The sequence below is a fragment of the Melanotaenia boesemani genome, chromosome 6 (genome assembly GCF_017639745.1).
Source record: "Melanotaenia boesemani isolate fMelBoe1 chromosome 6, fMelBoe1.pri, whole genome shotgun sequence".
Lineage (NCBI taxonomy): Eukaryota > Metazoa > Chordata > Actinopteri > Atheriniformes > Melanotaeniidae > Melanotaenia > Melanotaenia boesemani.
The window spans coordinates 34332027-34349103 of NC_055687.1; the positions used below are offsets into that span (position 1 = coordinate 34332027).

Here is a 17077-nt window from a genome sequence, read left to right on the forward strand (position 1 = left end):
AACATCATTCATTTTGGTCTAGAAGAGATCAATCCAAGGAACAGCTAAGATACTGAACAGGACCTTCAAGCTCCCAGAAATGGCCGAGGACCCTAGCTTGAGATAAATGAGTCGTGTGTGACTCTAGAAATAGTTTCTGTGGCAGTCTTTCCGATGCCGGATGGAAGAATGTACAGCACTTGAACAATGACATGGGAAAACTCACGGGGAAGATAATAGGGTCTGAAATTCACCGCAAGAAGTTCGATTTTCAGATTACAAATTCTCTTCTTTACCTTCTTCACTAATAGGCAGACACCTCCACCCACTGCTCTTCGCTGGATCCCTGTCCAGCCTCTGAAGGGAAAATCCATCCAATTTAATATATCTGGAGTCCTCTCACTGAGCCAGGTCTCCGTAAAGCACAGCAGGCTGCTCTGTCGGTAAAGGCGGTCGTGCCACATGCAGGCTGTCAGCTCATCCACGTTGTTATCCAGGGAGCAACCAATGTTCCCTCTCTGGAGTTTCCTCAGGGTAAGGGCTGACCGTCTTCATGAAATTAATTCACTGATGGGAAATGTGTTTCATCCCTCCGTGAAGTGTTAAATGTTGCCTCCATATACACCATTAAACACACAGAGATCAGTTTTACCTTTTTCTTGAGGGCCTCCAGTGATTCAAACTCCAGACGGGCCAGTTTGATCTGGATGTGTTTTGGGACATCTGGGATGAGGAAGCTCAGGATGAATTTGAAAGCCAGCAGCCCATGCTGAAATTAAAGACATCACAGGGTTAAAATATTTAAGGGTTTGTCATTTTCAGACTTTATTCTAATCCTTTAGCTCCTAAAAGTCATAAAGAAAGCATGCTTCCACTGAGGCATCATGACTTGATTATGCCTTAATAAAGTGGTGTCCTTTCTCATTTTATTACAGTATCCTATGAAGATAGGACACTGTAATAAAATGAGACAGGACATAGATGGAGGCAGGAGAGACAGACAGTACACGTCTTTCATGCTGAACACTTGGTCAAATCAGCACTGGTTCCAACCAAGGTCTGCAGAACAGCATCTCTGAACACACAACACGTCCAGCCTTGAAGCAGATGGGCTACAGCAGCAGACGACCACACTGAGTGCCTCCTGTCAGCTAAGAACAGGAAACTGAGGCTACAATTCACACACACTCACCAACACTGGACAACAGAAAATTTGAGTCTGTGCATAGCCACGTGCTAAATGAATGAATGAATGAGTCTCCACTTCAGCTCCTCAGATCAGAATATGGTGGAACAACGTGAAAGTGGTGTGGGGGATAATTTCTTGTCCTACATTGTGTCTCTTAGTACTCATCATGGATGTGCAGCAACTGTGTGATGCTGTCATGTCAAAATGGAGCAAAATCTCTGAGGAAGGTTTCCAACACCTTGTTGAATCTATGACACCAAGAATTAAGGCAGTTCTGAAGAAAAAAGGGGTCCAACCCGGTACTAGCAAGGTGAACCTAACAAAGTACACAACAAGTGTTTATCATATCACACAAACACAAGAAAAAATAGAAAAACATTTGGCAAACTAATCAGAAGCTAGTAAAGTTTGATTTGGGTTTAGGATGAAGGCAAATCCTTATCTAACCTGTTAATACCAAACCATCAGGATTCATCAGGATATATTTTCTTATACTTTACTAACTATAGAGAAAACATCCAAACCATCCTGTTAGTTACTTATGACTTATAGTCAGGTCTGCTGAAGCAGGAAACAACAACCTGTTAGGCAGCGGCCCTCGATGACTGGAGTTTAACTTCTCTGATGTAGAGCGTGTACAGTGTTGTCCGTTATGCTGAGCAGATTTTGCTCCAGATCAGTTCACCGAACAAGAACCAGCCTTCTGGATCAGATTGTTTAGCTTCTTTAAGTCTCTAGCTTTGATGCTGCCGCTTTAACAGATGCTGCAAAGCTGATAGCACTTTGGAAAAGATATGGAACATCTTGCAAACACCAGCGGATATATGTATCCAAACATACACATGCATGCACAAAACTGATTTACTTTGATATAAGCAGGATATGAGAGAACATGTGAACCATAAGCTTGCTCATCATTTAAGCTACTACCCAGATGACTGTGTGCAGATCCTATTTTCTCTCCCCTGTCTCTCACATGCAGTCAGCATCACTTAATCAGTGGTGTGTGTGTTTCCATGAAAATCACTACACACAATCAATGCATCCTGAACAAACCATGCTCCCAGCTGGCCTCCAGACTAGCACAAACACAGATCTTGGAGCTCACACACGTACTACTGCAAACAAACACACACACACACACACACACACACACACACACACACACACACACACACACACACACACACACACACACACACACACACACACACACACACACATATTTATGCTTGTGTCGATGTCTCAGGGCGTCCGCCAGCTGCTACCAGTTTCTTTGTTTCAGTGCTTTTCCTCATCACAGTGCTGGACTCGTGTGCAGCAGTCGGTGGATCAAACAGTGTAAACACTGAACTTCTCAGTTTTTAATCTGTCTGCTCAGCCTTCATCATCGTCACTCACACTGGTTTTCACTCTGGATGTTAAGACATTAGAAATGCAACATAAAACCAGAGGAGGACTCCGATAAACTAATATGGGTCTAAGATCAGCAGTTAACTTCAGTCCCTGTTAATAAATCAGGATTTTTTCACACAACGTTTACATTTCAGGAGTGGAAGCATAAACTAAGAAGCTTTGTCCTTCCAGTCGGCAGAGCAGCTCCACCAAACAACGAACGGAACAAGCTCAGAAATCCCTGATCTTGGTGACCTGTCACAATGATTGAAAGTGCACAATAAACACTGAAGCTCTTAGTAGATTGCTGATGTTATTCAAAGCTCATTTATTTTTCTGAGTGTTCAGCAGCACAAGGTTAGACTGAACTTGGAGGATACTCAGACTGTTTGGGCCAGTCAATAAATTCTGATTTGTCTGATCAATGCTCAGAAAAAAAACTGTCTTTATTACTGCTGCTGCTCTAATAACACACGGCTGGACATGAATAAAACATAAAGGATTATTGGTCAGTTCCAAGAACAAGAGCCAGCCTTCTGGATCCGTTTGTTCAGCTTCTTTACGTCCCTGGCTCTCATACTGCTGGAGCTAGAAAAGGGACATGATGAAGTTCACTCTCAGCATCAGAATGAGGAAGAAAAGGGATTTAAGTGAATGTGGCATGGTTGTTGGTCTACTGGGATTTTCACACACATAGCAGTTCTAGCATTGTTCTTTATTAATCCATATTTGATATTCTGTTTACAGGTTTTTCTATGTTCAGCCAACAATGTATTAGCTGGAAGGTGGCATCCAAACACATGCATGTTAGGTAAACAGGTCTCTCTTGTAAAAGAGACCGCATGTCTCAATGGGACTGCCTGTATAAATAAAGGCTAATAATAAATAAAATTATACACCTTTATGGCCACATCTAACAGATGTTCTTTGCACCCTGCTCTTAGTTCGACTATAGTCCATCAAAGTAGCGTTACAAGAAATTGAAAATCAAGATAACCTCCACAACTATAAAGGAAATACCTTCTAGAACAATCCAATAACATCAAACTACTCTTCAAAAATGTACATTTATTGTTGTGTCAACAAAGAAAAATACAATATCCAAATATGCTGCAAAATATGGTAACTTAAAAATGCAGCACAGCTGTAACTGTAGGCCTATAAATAAAATGTTTAACTATCCATTTAAATGTATCTACTGCATCGATCTTATCCATCTGTGATGAACTAAAGTTGCCTCTCTGTGGTCAGCTGACTCGACTTTGCCAAATGAAACCACTCTGAAACATTTCACTCCTTTCTTATGGACAGCTTTATCAGAATTACTTGATTTTACTGGGATCTTTCTTCTTAGCTGGCATTTTGGAGCACTAAAAAATGACTGGATGTCTGTCTTTTTTCTTTTTTCTCTAGGGTTTACAGAGACTGGTCTGAAGAAGAGAAAATATCCAGTGAGCAGCAGTTGTCTTGTTGATGTCAGAGGTCAGAGGAGAATGGACAGACTGGTTCCAACAAAGCTCTGCAGGACATCATCTCTGAACACACAACATGTCCAACCTTGAAGCAGATGGGCTACAGCAGCAGAAGACACACCGGGTGCCTCCTGCCAGTTAAGAACAGGAAACTAGCATTCAGAGCCCTCACCACTACCTATACCCCATCTTCCATCCCTCTCTTAAGAGCATTACTGACCATTGTCAGCCCAGATACAGCACTGATCAGCTGCAAAGTGTGTGCTGCAGTGCACTCTCATTAGCACACTTCATTAGCACAGGAAGCTAATTTATTTGATGAATATGTCTTTTATTTTTATTTTGTCAATAACTATTGTCAGCTCTAGTGCGTCATACCTGGTTTTCCAGTCATCTGCTCCTCACAGTAAGTGAACAGTAAGAATATCGGATCCAAATCATGTTGCAGTACCCAATCCTACCGATCAGACCCAAAAGGGTGGAGCTTGACACACTGCAATCCTTTGATTGGTATTAAGAATCGTCACTTCCTGTGCAACTCAGCAAAAAGAACAAAGCAAGAACAGCTCCATGTTTAAATATATGGTCGATTTTTTTGTTGTTTAACACGCCAAGAAGAAACAACACAAACTGCTGGATGTCCACCATTCTCCTCCTTTGTTTTCATGTCGTATTTCTCATCGTTAGAACTCAAGGAAGGCATCTTCTATGATGTCATGCTTTTACATAGCTAATACATCTACTGCTTTCCTGCTGATACGCCTCCTACCAGCTAAAGGTTTAGTTGGCTGTGGAAACACTCCAGAGATTAAGTTTACCAAATCAAACCATCCCATCCTGAACCAGACCCTTAGCTGCGAACTGGGCTTAAGGACCAGTGAAGGAGGTCCACAGATATAACGGTTTTTAATGACCCCTTTATGACCATCAGTGACCAATAAATAACAAAAAGAAAATGTTCTGGTGTTCTGCTCAATTTTGAGTGTCTGCAACAAAATGTGTTTTAATCCCACCCTTCACCTCTCCCTCTTTCAAACATCAATATGATCATGATGACTGAAAAAAGAGTTTCCAAACAAGAGCTCCTCAGACAAAAGACACATGTGGGATCCAGTTTTCTGACCCTGCAGTGATGTAAGGTCACTATAAATGGTAAATGGTCTGTATTTATATACCTGGAATGATACCCAAAGCGCTTTACATTATACATCACAATCACCCATTCACACACACATTCACACACTTTTCCATGAACAGCGGTAACGATCACACAGCTATGTGCAGACCACAATTTCAACAAACATGCAGGAAATTAATATGTCCGTTTCTGCCTTAGATGTGCAGTACAGTGATGTACAGAAGACCTAGAAAAGAATATTACGTTTAGAAACAATAAGCAGAAGATAACAATACATCATCCCTCAAGAGCTCATTAAAAACAGCTGAAACACACGAAACTTTAAGAGACTAAAGAATCAATCCACAACACTGCAACCAGAGATATTCTCATAAGATTCTCCTTCCTCAGCATGTCTGAAAGGATGTAGCACAGAGCAGCCTGTAATGTTTTCAACTTTAGTGTTTTTTTTTAGATATTCAACTACAACTTGTTTCCCTTCCTACACCCACACCTACATTTGTCTAATGTGGACTGTGGCTCCATCTGGTGGGGAAAATCTATATGAGGACAAGACATGTGGTGGAGGACATACAAAGCAGAGCAGGGCTGTGCTTTGGGCTCAATATCGAGCCACAAAGATTTTGCAGTTGTACGTGAATATTTGCTAATAATTTCAGACTTTGTATTTGTAATCAAGTTTTGTCATCCTATTAAAAAAAAATCTGCACAAGAAATTCATGTGAGTGCGCATGCAGAAAAGAATTTGCATGGACGTAAAAAACCTTTGTATTTGTAGGTAAATAAAGCAGTGCTTCAGCAACAGTCTCTTCACGGATGCAAAGCAAAAAACTGTGTCATGTTTTAACTAAAATGCTGGTCAAAAAATCCAAATTTTTGCTACTAAAAAGTTCTCTTCTCTCTCTCCAGATATCAGTGGTGAACATATTTTGGTTAAAAATAGTTACAATCTAAAAACAGCATAAAATCCGGCTCACCCCACCCTCCCTTAAGGTGCTATTAGGTTTAACAAAGGGACCACCAGGGGACCACTAGCAGCACCACCAACATGAACATTAACCAGCATTAATGGTTGACACTGTTAAGATGTAGATTTAATGACAGCGATATGGTTTTATACAAAACCAGTTCATAGACAAAACTACATGAATTTGTCTAAAAAATGCTGACAACGTGGTGCAGCAGGAACCTGGTTGAGGAAGGACCTTTTTCACTGCTGCACCAAAAAACATCAAGAACCAGAACGTATGAAACTAACATCAGCATCAGCATCCTCCACATCCTCAGGTAAATCCTTAAAAAATTGGATGACACTTGAGTGAAATGTCACTTGGTGTTTGCTAGAGGTACTGACTTCGACAAAAAAGAGGTGGATCGAGATGAGCTAAGCTATCACAATCCATACAGCCAAAGACATGGTTCTGATAAGTTCTGTGGAAAAATAAAATTCATGGATGTGATCTGTGGACATTAAATTTTTGGAAACATGGAAACACTGTGACATCTGTATAACTTTAAAAGTATCATTATATATATATAACTTTGGTTAGAGCACTCATCACTGTTCCAGACAGTGTTTTCCTAAAGCAAGACCGTTTATTTTATGGCTGTTAAACCCAGCAAAGATGTTCTTTGTTCTGTTCTTTGTGAATGGTTAACGTATATGAGCATGATGTGGGTGAGTGTGTGTGGGTCTGAGTGTGAGTATTACCTCAATCGCCACTATCCACAGTATAAGCTGCAGCTCTGATTCAGGGAAGTAAGCTTTGACTTGTGGAGACATGCCGATCAGAGCACAGTTGGTCACAACAGCGATCACACTCATGGTCTCAAAGGCAAGCTGGACACAAACACACGAGGACAGCAACAGTCGGTGACTCCTGCCCAGGAATGGGAACCAACTGTTCCAACAGGCCACATGGTAGAAAGGTCCTAAATAACCAGCTCTGCTCAAATTTACAAGTAAATTATTCCAAAAAGGACAAATGTGGTCATGTTTAAAAAACCAGTTTGAATTCTCCAAACTTTTACACCATTTCTGACAGCTGAGAAGAGATTCTGATTAAACAAATGAGGCTGAAAGTACTTATAATTTAGTGTTACATATCCTGTGAACCTTAAGCTGGAGAATCTGTGAAGTAATAGCCATGGAACAATGGTGGGGCTCCTCACTTCAGGTCCTTTCAAGATATTTCTAATATTTCTATATCTATATGTTCCTGTGATGTGATCTGAGGTTCCCTCCTCTTAGGCTTGGAAATAAATAAATGAATATAAAAACCTGATCACAATAAGTTAACATAAGACAGGAGGAAAATATTAACTTATTGTGATAATGGCATTTTTGATGGTTTCTACTGAATTTTGAAGTCTGAGCCAACTGTTACTTTTTTAGTCTTAAAACACCTGCTTTTAATTAAGATAAAGTTATTATTTTTTTAACTGAATATATTTTCTCACATATGCACATTGACAGTGATAATGATGATAATGATAATGGTGATTATGTTGATAATGATGATAATGTTGATAATGATGATAATGTTAATAATGATAATGATGATAATGTTGATAATAATGATAATGATGATAATGGTAATAATGATGATAATGATGATAATGTTGATAATGATGATAATGTTAATAATGATGATAATGTTGATAATAATGATAATGATGATAATGGTAATAATGATGATAATGATGATAATGATGATAATGTTGATAATGATGATAATGGTAATAATGATGATAATGATAATGGTGATTATGTTGATAATGATGATAATGTTAATAATGATAATGATGATAATGATAATGTGATTATGTTGATAATGATGATAATGTTGATAATTATAATGTTGTTAACAATTATAATGATGATAATGTTGATAATAATGATAATGATGATAATGTTGGTAATGATAATGTTGTTAACAATTATAATGATGATAATGTTGATAATAATGATAATGATGATAATGTTGATAATAATGATAATGTTAATAATGATTATAATGTTGATAATGATGATAATGTTGATAATAATGATAATGTTAATAATGATAATGATGATAATGTTGATAATAATGATAATGATGATAATGGTAATAATGATGATAATGATGATAATGTTGATAATGATGATAATGTTAATAATGATGATAATGTAGATAATAATGATAATGATGATAATGATGATAATGTTATAATGATAATGATGATAATGTTGATAATAATGATAATGATGATAATGTTAATAATGATGATAATGTTGATAATGATGATAATGGTAATAATGATGATAATGTTGATAATGATAATGATGATAATGTTGATAATAATGATAATGATGATAATGTTAATAATGATGATAATGTTGATAATGATGATAATGATAATAATGATGATAATGATGATAATGTTGATAATGATGATAATGATGATAATGTTAATAATGATAATGATGATAATGTTGATAATAATGATAATGATGATAATGGTAATAATGATGATAATGTTGATAATGATGATAATGTTAATAATGATGATAATGTTGATAATAATGATAATGATGATAATGTTAATAATGATGATAATGTTGATAATGATGATAATGGTAATAATGATGATAATGTTGATAATGCTAATGATGATAATGTTGATAATAATGATAATGATGATAATGTTAATAATGATGATAATGTTGATAATGATGATAATGGTAATAATGATGATAATGTTGATAATGATAATGATGATAATGTTGATAATAATGATAATGATGATAATGTTAATAATGATGATAATGTTGATAATGATGATAATGGTAATAATGATGATAATGATGATAATGTTGATAATGATGATAATGATGATAATGTTAATAATGATAATGATGATAATGTTGATAATAATGATAATGATGATAATGGTAATAATGATGATAATGTTGATAATGATGATAATGTTAATAATGATGATAATGTTGATAATAATGATAATGATGATAATGTTAATAATGATGATAATGTTGATAATGATGATAATGGTAATAATGATGATAATGTTGATAATGATAATGATGATAATGTTGATAATAATGATAATGATGATAATGTTAATAATGATGATAATGTTGATAATGATGATAATGGTAATAATGATGATAATGATGATAATGTTGATAATGATGATAATGTTGATAATAATGATAATGATGATAATGGTAATAATGATGATAATGATGATAATGTTGATAATGATGATAATGTTAATAATGATGATAATGTTGATAATAATGATAATGATGATAATGGTAATAATGATGATAATGATGATAATGTTGATAATGATGATAATGTTAATAATGATGATAATGTTGATAATAATGATAATGATGATAATGGTAATAATGATGATAATGATGATAATGTTGATAATGTTGATAATGATGATAATGGTAATAATGATGATAATGATAATGATGATAATGTTGATAATGATGATAATGGTAATAATGATGATAATGATGATAATGTTGATAATGATGATAATGGTAATAATGATGATAATGATAATGATGATAATGTTGATAATGATGATAATGATAATAATGATGATAATGATAATGATGATAATGTTGATAATGATGATAATGATGACAGCGTTGTATCTCCTGTTGACATCTTTTTGTATTACAGGATATTATTGTATCAGAAGGTACATATTGGTGTATGTATAACCTTGTCTGTTTCTACTGACCATGTAAAGCACACTGGGTTGCCTTATGTATGAAATATGTTGTATAAATAAATTTACCTTGTCTTCACACATGCACTACATCTATTTATATTTACACACATTTATATTTCATTAAACTTTTATTTTGCAGTGCCACTTTTATTTCAGGTTCCTTTATTCAGATGAGGGGGCGTGGTCACAGAGTAATTAGTTCAAATCCAGCCGCGGAGGTGATGATTTGAGATCACCATTGGGGGGGTGTGGTGGACCAGGAAGAAGGAGGCAGGCAGGTGAGGGAAATAAAAGTTGCCGGAAGATCATCTGGAGTTTGCAGAACGTTTAGGAAACTTTCCATGTTGACGTTTAAAGTTGAAATAGTTGCCAGAATGTCTGCACCTTGTAAGCTGCGTCAGAGTTTTCCAGTGTCCTCCAATTTGCTCACTTAACACTACGAAGTCCTAACTTTGTGATTCCAGTTGACTCCTGGTATGGATTTAAAAGAATGGGGCCTAGAGGGAGGAAGCTTTGCTGTGATTGGTCAGTAGGGTTTGAGGTCTCTGGATGGAAATTCACAATTTACTTCTTCAAGTGCTGCACTGCAGCCAGACCCGGACAGATAACCACGCAATCTCATCTCAATATAAAAACCTGAAAAGACCCAGGAAATTAAAGTGACTCTTCAAAATAAAAGTTTAATGAAATACATAAAACTGGTACTACAAAACAAAAGTTTTTCAATTTAAAAAAGTGTCAATAAATAAAGTGTCATTAGATAAATGAAAATAAGATTATAAAATTAAAGTGCAATTAAATAAATAAATGTAAATAAATAAAAATTAAAGTGCAGTTAAATAAAAAAGTTAACCATTGGAAAATGTGCATTTTATTAATTTATTTTGCATTTATATCACTGGTGCTCGATTAGGCTCCAGCTTCCTCGCCATCCTTAATGGACCAAGCGGTATAGAAAATGGATGGATGGATTTATATCATCGGCATATTTATTTACACCATGGAATATTTATTCATTTTAGGGGTTTTATTTACTTTTCTAATTATGAATAAAGTAACTCTTCACTGACCAAAAGCGTTTCCTTTGTCTCGTGTCAAACCTGGACATGTCTCACCTGCCATACTCCAATGTTTGCAGCCGGGTCGGAGAAAGGTCGTTTGAACACGCGGCACATCTTGAAGGCGTCAGAGTAAACTTCGGTGACGTTGTTCAACACCACCAGCACAGCAGCCAGAGGATAGACGCAGGAGAACAGGCTGACGTACCCAAAGAGCAGGAACTGCTCCAGATAATCATCAAACGTACCCTTAAAGAGCACAGTAAGACACAGAACCAATCACAACCAGGATCAGCCTAAGCCTGTATGAGGAGTAGATAAGCTTTATATTGTGTTCTTACCAAGTATGTGCTCATATCGGCCTCCAGCCGGACTTGTTCTGCCAGAGGAAGCTCTTTGTCCTCCAGAGTCCTTTTCTTGTGAACTTTGCGAATCATCTTCTTGTTGCGTCTCCTCTGAAGCCAGTAGGGCAGGAAGGCTTCCATGATCTGATTCAAGATCTGACTGGTGATCAGCAAGGTGGCCAGACTCTGAGGACAGAAGAAGAAGAGAGGAATAAATAACACCATGGAGACAGCGAGATAACGAGAAGTTTGAGGTGTATTGCTGAATGTATGAAAAAGACCGACCCACCTGTCTGAGCAGAACCATGTCTTGCATGATGAAAGCAATGTAGAACAACGAGGCGAAACAGTTGAAGAAGTTGAACTAAACAGAGAAGCTGTGATGAGTGAGGCAGCAACAGGAACAAGTACATGAACAAGTCACATATACTCACGACTAATACTTTGAGGACCAAATGATTCTGATGTGAAGATTCCAGTCGGTGATTTTCTAAACAAACAGAAAAACATTTGGAGCCTTTTAGGAACAAATCCACAACCCCACTGTGAAACTGCAATATTTGATCTACGTCGTTCTCACCCCACCCAGTGAGGAACTCAGCAGCGTATCTGTAGATGAGGTTCATGATCTCTATGACAACCGCATAGATAATACTGGGGATGAACAAGAGCACTCCCGTCCAGAAAGTAGGCTCTTCATCGTGGACCGACAGCGCCCAACCTTCCATCTGGAAGTAGATCATCATGACGTAGAGTGACAGATAAAGGCAAAGCAGGACGAAGGGCACTGACACCAGATAGATGCGAAGCAGACGCTTAGTGTTGGAATAGAGGGGCTCCTCACGGCCCGTCACAGGGTTGAAACCGAGGACACCATGAAATCCAGGTCGAGGTTCTTCAAAGGCCTTCTTCCTGCTCAATGTGCCCCACTGGTAAGCTAATGAGGCGCTGCATCTCTTCCATAACTGGCAAACAGAAGATCAAATAAATCAGTTTTTATTAGTCTTATTCATTCAGTGAATAAAGTTATAAGACAGAGAAGCAAGAAATGTTATCAAATCAATCTGGTAATCTCACAGTTAGTGGTTAGCGACGCTGCCCATCAGGACCTGCTTTAATAACAGAAACCCTTAAGCTGAGAAGTCCAGCAGAATAATAACAATCACCCTGTCTTGGCACTTTTAACCGCCTTGCTAGTATTGGGTTGGGCCCCTCTTCCCTTCAGAACTGACTTAATTCTTGGTGGTGTAGATTCAACAAGGTGTTAGAAACATTCTGCAGAGATTTTGTTCCACCAGCAGCCTGAAGCATTGATCCAAGGCAGGATGGATCCATGTTTTCATGATGTTTCCAGCAGATTCTGAGCCTAGCATCTGAATGTGGAGCTGAAATGGAGACTCATCAGACCAGCAACGTTTCTCCATCTTCTATTGTCCAGTGTTGGTGAGTGTGTGTGAACTGTAGCCTCAGTTTCCTGTTCTTAGCTAACAGGAGGCACCCGGTGTGTCTTCTGCTGCTGTAGCCCATCTGCTTCAAGGCTGGACGTGTTGTGTGTTCAGAGGTGCTGTTCTACAGACCTTGGTTGGAACCAGTGCTTACTGGACTTCCTGTTGTCTTTCTATCATCTCCAACCAGTCTGCCTATTCTCCTCTAACCTCTGACATCAACATGACATTTTGGTCCAGACAACTGCTGCTCGCTGGATATTTTCTCTTCTTCAGACCATCTCTGGAAACCCTGGAGATGGTTGTGTGTGAAAATCTCAGTAAACACTCAGACCAGCAACCAAAGCCACTTAAATCGCCTTTCTTCTTCATTCTGACGCTCAAACTTCAGTAAGTCGTCGTGATCGTGTCCACACGACTAAATGTGTTGAGTTGCTGCCATGTGATTGTTTGATTAGATATTTGTCTAAACCAAGAATTGAACAGGTGCACCAAATAAAATGGCCGGTGAGTGAATATGTAAACATTGTCGTCTAAATCTAATTGTGGACCACATCAGCTTTTTTATTAAAAGTGGAACGTATGCTGAAAAGACCTTTGGTGAAATCAGAGTCCATACCTCAAGGATAAGCGTGCACCAGATGAGGTTGAACACAGCGAACACGACATATTTGTCATAGTCCTCCCAGTCAAACAGGTAGTAAGGCACTCCAATAAGGGCCATGGGAATCAGGGCAAAGGTGAAGTACTCCAGAAAGCCAAAGTAGAGAGCCTGACCTTCACCGAAGTAGTGTCTGATATCGTCTGGGGGTTGACAATGGAAAGTAAAGGGGTCTGTAGAGGTACTAATGATAAGACTGACAAGTTTTAACCTGAAACAAAACAGAATGTCAAATTAATTTAAACTAGGGAGGAGAAAATAGCAAAGCACAAGAGCTAGAAAAGGGATTCACCCCTTCACCCTTTTTGTTTTGTAGTTTTTGTTTTGTTTTGTGTTTTCAGTGTATAGGTTGCCACTAGTCTTATTCTGCCCAGTTCCAAATATTTTGGCTTCCTGTGGTCCCACAGACAGATCCAGTGGATGCTGGATGAAATTAACATTACACAAACTATGAGGCGCTTTTTACAGCTAAGCTTGTGACCATGTTCTCATCTTTGCAAAAATAATTATTAAATGATAAATGAGGAAAATTACGACTATTTCTGCACTTACCAAGAGGCTGCAGGGACAACCTAACCTTTTTATACCAGGAAAAAGACAGTCTCTTCAGTCCTTCCTTCTCGTGCAGTGGAAATATCTGGATCAAAATTCCTTTGGACTGCAACCTGCGAGCTAGGATAAAAATAAATAAATAAATAAATAAATAAATAAAAAAAACAGAAAAAAGAAAACTGCATGTTATTTCTTATTTAATACATGTATTACACATTTTAATAGATTAATTTCTAGGTATCATTGGTTCATTTCATATTCAATTCAAAATCACAAACAAAATATAAATAATCAGCTTGTTTTCTTTATTCTTCTACGAGTCCGAAACAAAAAACTAAAAACAGCACTTTTGATTTTAAGTTAAAATAAAAAGAGATTTGTCGAATAAATTGGGGATTTTTACTAAGGCTGTTGAAATTAACGCGTTAGTGCAAAGAGATTCATTTGTGTAATTAACATTTAAATTTCTCTTAACAAATAAACAACAATGTTCTTACTCGTGCAAAGTTAAAAATCTGAAAAATGTCATCCTCCTTCTTGATGACGCTTCTGATGACCTTACATTTAGAGGATGAGGATGATAACCATTTATCCTGCAGCTTCTGGTCCAGCCTCCTCACCAGCTGGTGGCAGTAATGCACCAAATCGCTGCGTGCTCACCGCCAAGAAAAGAATTAATTTCCTCTACCATCTACATCAGAGGTCCCCAACCCTGGTCCTCAAGGCCCACTATCCTGCAGGTCTTAGATGTCTCCCTGCTGCAACACACCTGATTCAAATTAAACGGCTCTCTGACAGGCTCTGCACAAGTCTGCAACTGAGCCATTCATTTGAATCAGGTGTGTTGCAGCAGGGAGACATCTAAGACCTGCAGGATAGTGGGCCTTGAGGACCAGGGTTGGGGACCTCTGATCTACATGACGGCTGATTGTGACCAGAGCGTGATGGAAGAATTCGGAGAACCTGTTGAACACCATCGTATGTTATCTTTGGGGTCGTGGGTCAAAAAGTTTGGTAACCCCTGCCCTATTTTAAACAGCAACTGGTGGGTCACAGAAATCCGACAAATTATATAAAATCGACTTCTCTTTGTGGGGTGTTTTTTGTATTTTTTTTATTAACTCACCCACAGTCGTTAACGGTAACTGCTGGACACACAGCGACTGAACAGAATGTAAAAACATCTTCATTTCATCATCGTTTCATCTGCCAAGAATTACATTCTGATTAAACCCATGAGTTTCATAAAAGCAGCCCATTCACGCTGCAAGTTTACAGCTTTCTTATCTCACCTTGAGAGTGTTTCGCTGCATTTGCACATTTATTGTTTCCATTCTGCAGCCACAGAGAGAAGAAGTCTGCAAGACTGAATTAAATCTACTTCAAGGAGAAACAGAAGCAGAGTAGTTCTGCCTTCTTCTGCTTGCAGCTCAAGAAAGTTAAATTGCCCAAAACTTTTAGAAAAGCCAGGTTTTCACTGGGTTTTAGTTATTACTACATTTCATTATTTGCTTTCATCATATTTTATTAAATTAAAATATTACTGATTTAATAAAAGATCATGATTTAGTGACATCTGCTCTTTATTTACGTACCTCGAGGCACAGAATGCTCCAGACATAGAAACAGCTTTGTAATTTCAGCTAGTTACCAAAACACAATCATATTAGACTCATTTAACTTTAATCAAGCATTATCAACACATCCATTAGATGTTTTACATGTTAATGTACATGTCTTAATGTGGTCCATTTCTTGGAAAACTAATAAAGAATCTCTTGGAGGATTTAAAGCAGAGCAGATTAAAATGGTCATCATGGTGGGGTCACACCAGATAAATGAGTAAAAACTAAACTTTAAGCTGAGGTGTGGGTGAAGACTCACTGATTGATTTCCCGGGGTAGAGTTTGGCCTGGCTGTATCCTGGTACGTGAGTCTCATCTTTGGCCCGTAGTGTGTCCAGCTCATGCTTGATGATGTACTGACACTCCGCCATACTGAGGAAGCCATCTCCATCTCCTGTGGGGACAGAGAAGATCAGAGAAAACAGCACACTGCCTGGCTGGGTTTCAAGTATTTTTACAGTTAAGATGCAAGCTTGACTCTCGATGCTTTAATAAAGTTTATGTGATGTCATAGATCTTTATACAATACAAAAAAAATGTATTTAAAGAAATGCCAGCCATTTCCTACACAAGCAAGCAGATGAAATCATGGAAAATCTTGGAAGTCTAAAACTTCTGTGTGGTTGGGTGAAAGCAGTTCGAATAAGGACCCTTTAAAAGAAATCTTTTTTTTCTGCTCCTGTAAATATGCATTTTGGTGTTTTTATGGTGTAAACAGCTCTATGATGGCCAATGCCCTCATTTATTAACCAGAAACTGTCCTAAACAGTTTGTAAATACAAAAAAAGGCTGTATTATTGTATATATATATATATATATATATATTTAATAATGTCAATAAATGTTAATAAATAATATGATACAATAGACTTTATTGTCCCTGTAGGGAAATTTGGCTTAAGTGCTGTTACATTAGCTACCTTGTCGACATCAATACACCACGACACACACAAACCACTGTAATCTACATAAAACCATCAGCCACAAAGCACAAATCATAAATGTATTTCACAATGCCTATTTGGGATAAAAAGCAGAACATCAGAAAAAACAGAATCAAAAACAAGAAGAAAAAAAATGCTATTTGCAACCCCACAGCCAGCACAGTTTATGTGGCCATAAAGGACACAGTCTAAAATTAATTAGGATTTTGAAAGAAAATGGGGACAAATTTGTTCTTAAAACAATTCAGTCTGCACTTTGGAACTCGATAGCTTCTATTAGAAGGTAATAAGTCACTTTCAGGATAAAGGATGTGTGATGGGGCCAGATAAAACTCTCTGACTGGTGATGGATGGATCAGAGGGAGAGGTTTCCAGTCCATCCATGAGAAGACTGTAGTCATACAAGCTGTTGCAGAATCAGCTGTAGATAAATCCCACATGTCCTAAATCACCTGCACATGTCTGTTCATGTCATTTACATTCAGAAACACCTTCAGTAATCAGATAACACATCACATGG

At 37.6% G+C, this 17077-nt stretch overlaps 1 protein-coding gene across 1 annotated transcript in view; it reads right to left on the minus strand.

Annotated features, from left to right (window-relative positions):
- ano10a (anoctamin 10a) overlaps positions 1–17077 on the minus strand; it is a 35585-nt gene that overhangs the window by 7818 nt on the left and 10690 nt on the right. Inside the window, exons 4-13 of the mRNA XM_041988462.1 lie at positions 15873–16007; positions 13989–14108; positions 13395–13579; positions 11911–12295; positions 11765–11820; positions 11620–11694; positions 11328–11516; positions 11044–11235; positions 6885–7013; positions 632–748 (exon numbers count right to left, since the gene is read on the minus strand). Of these exons, the coding sequence (XP_041844396.1) occupies positions 632–748; positions 6885–7013; positions 11044–11235; positions 11328–11516; positions 11620–11694; positions 11765–11820; positions 11911–12295; positions 13395–13579; positions 13989–14108; positions 15873–16007 (1583 nt within the window). The remainder of the gene's footprint in view (positions 1–631; positions 749–6884; positions 7014–11043; positions 11236–11327; positions 11517–11619; positions 11695–11764; positions 11821–11910; positions 12296–13394; positions 13580–13988; positions 14109–15872; positions 16008–17077) is intronic.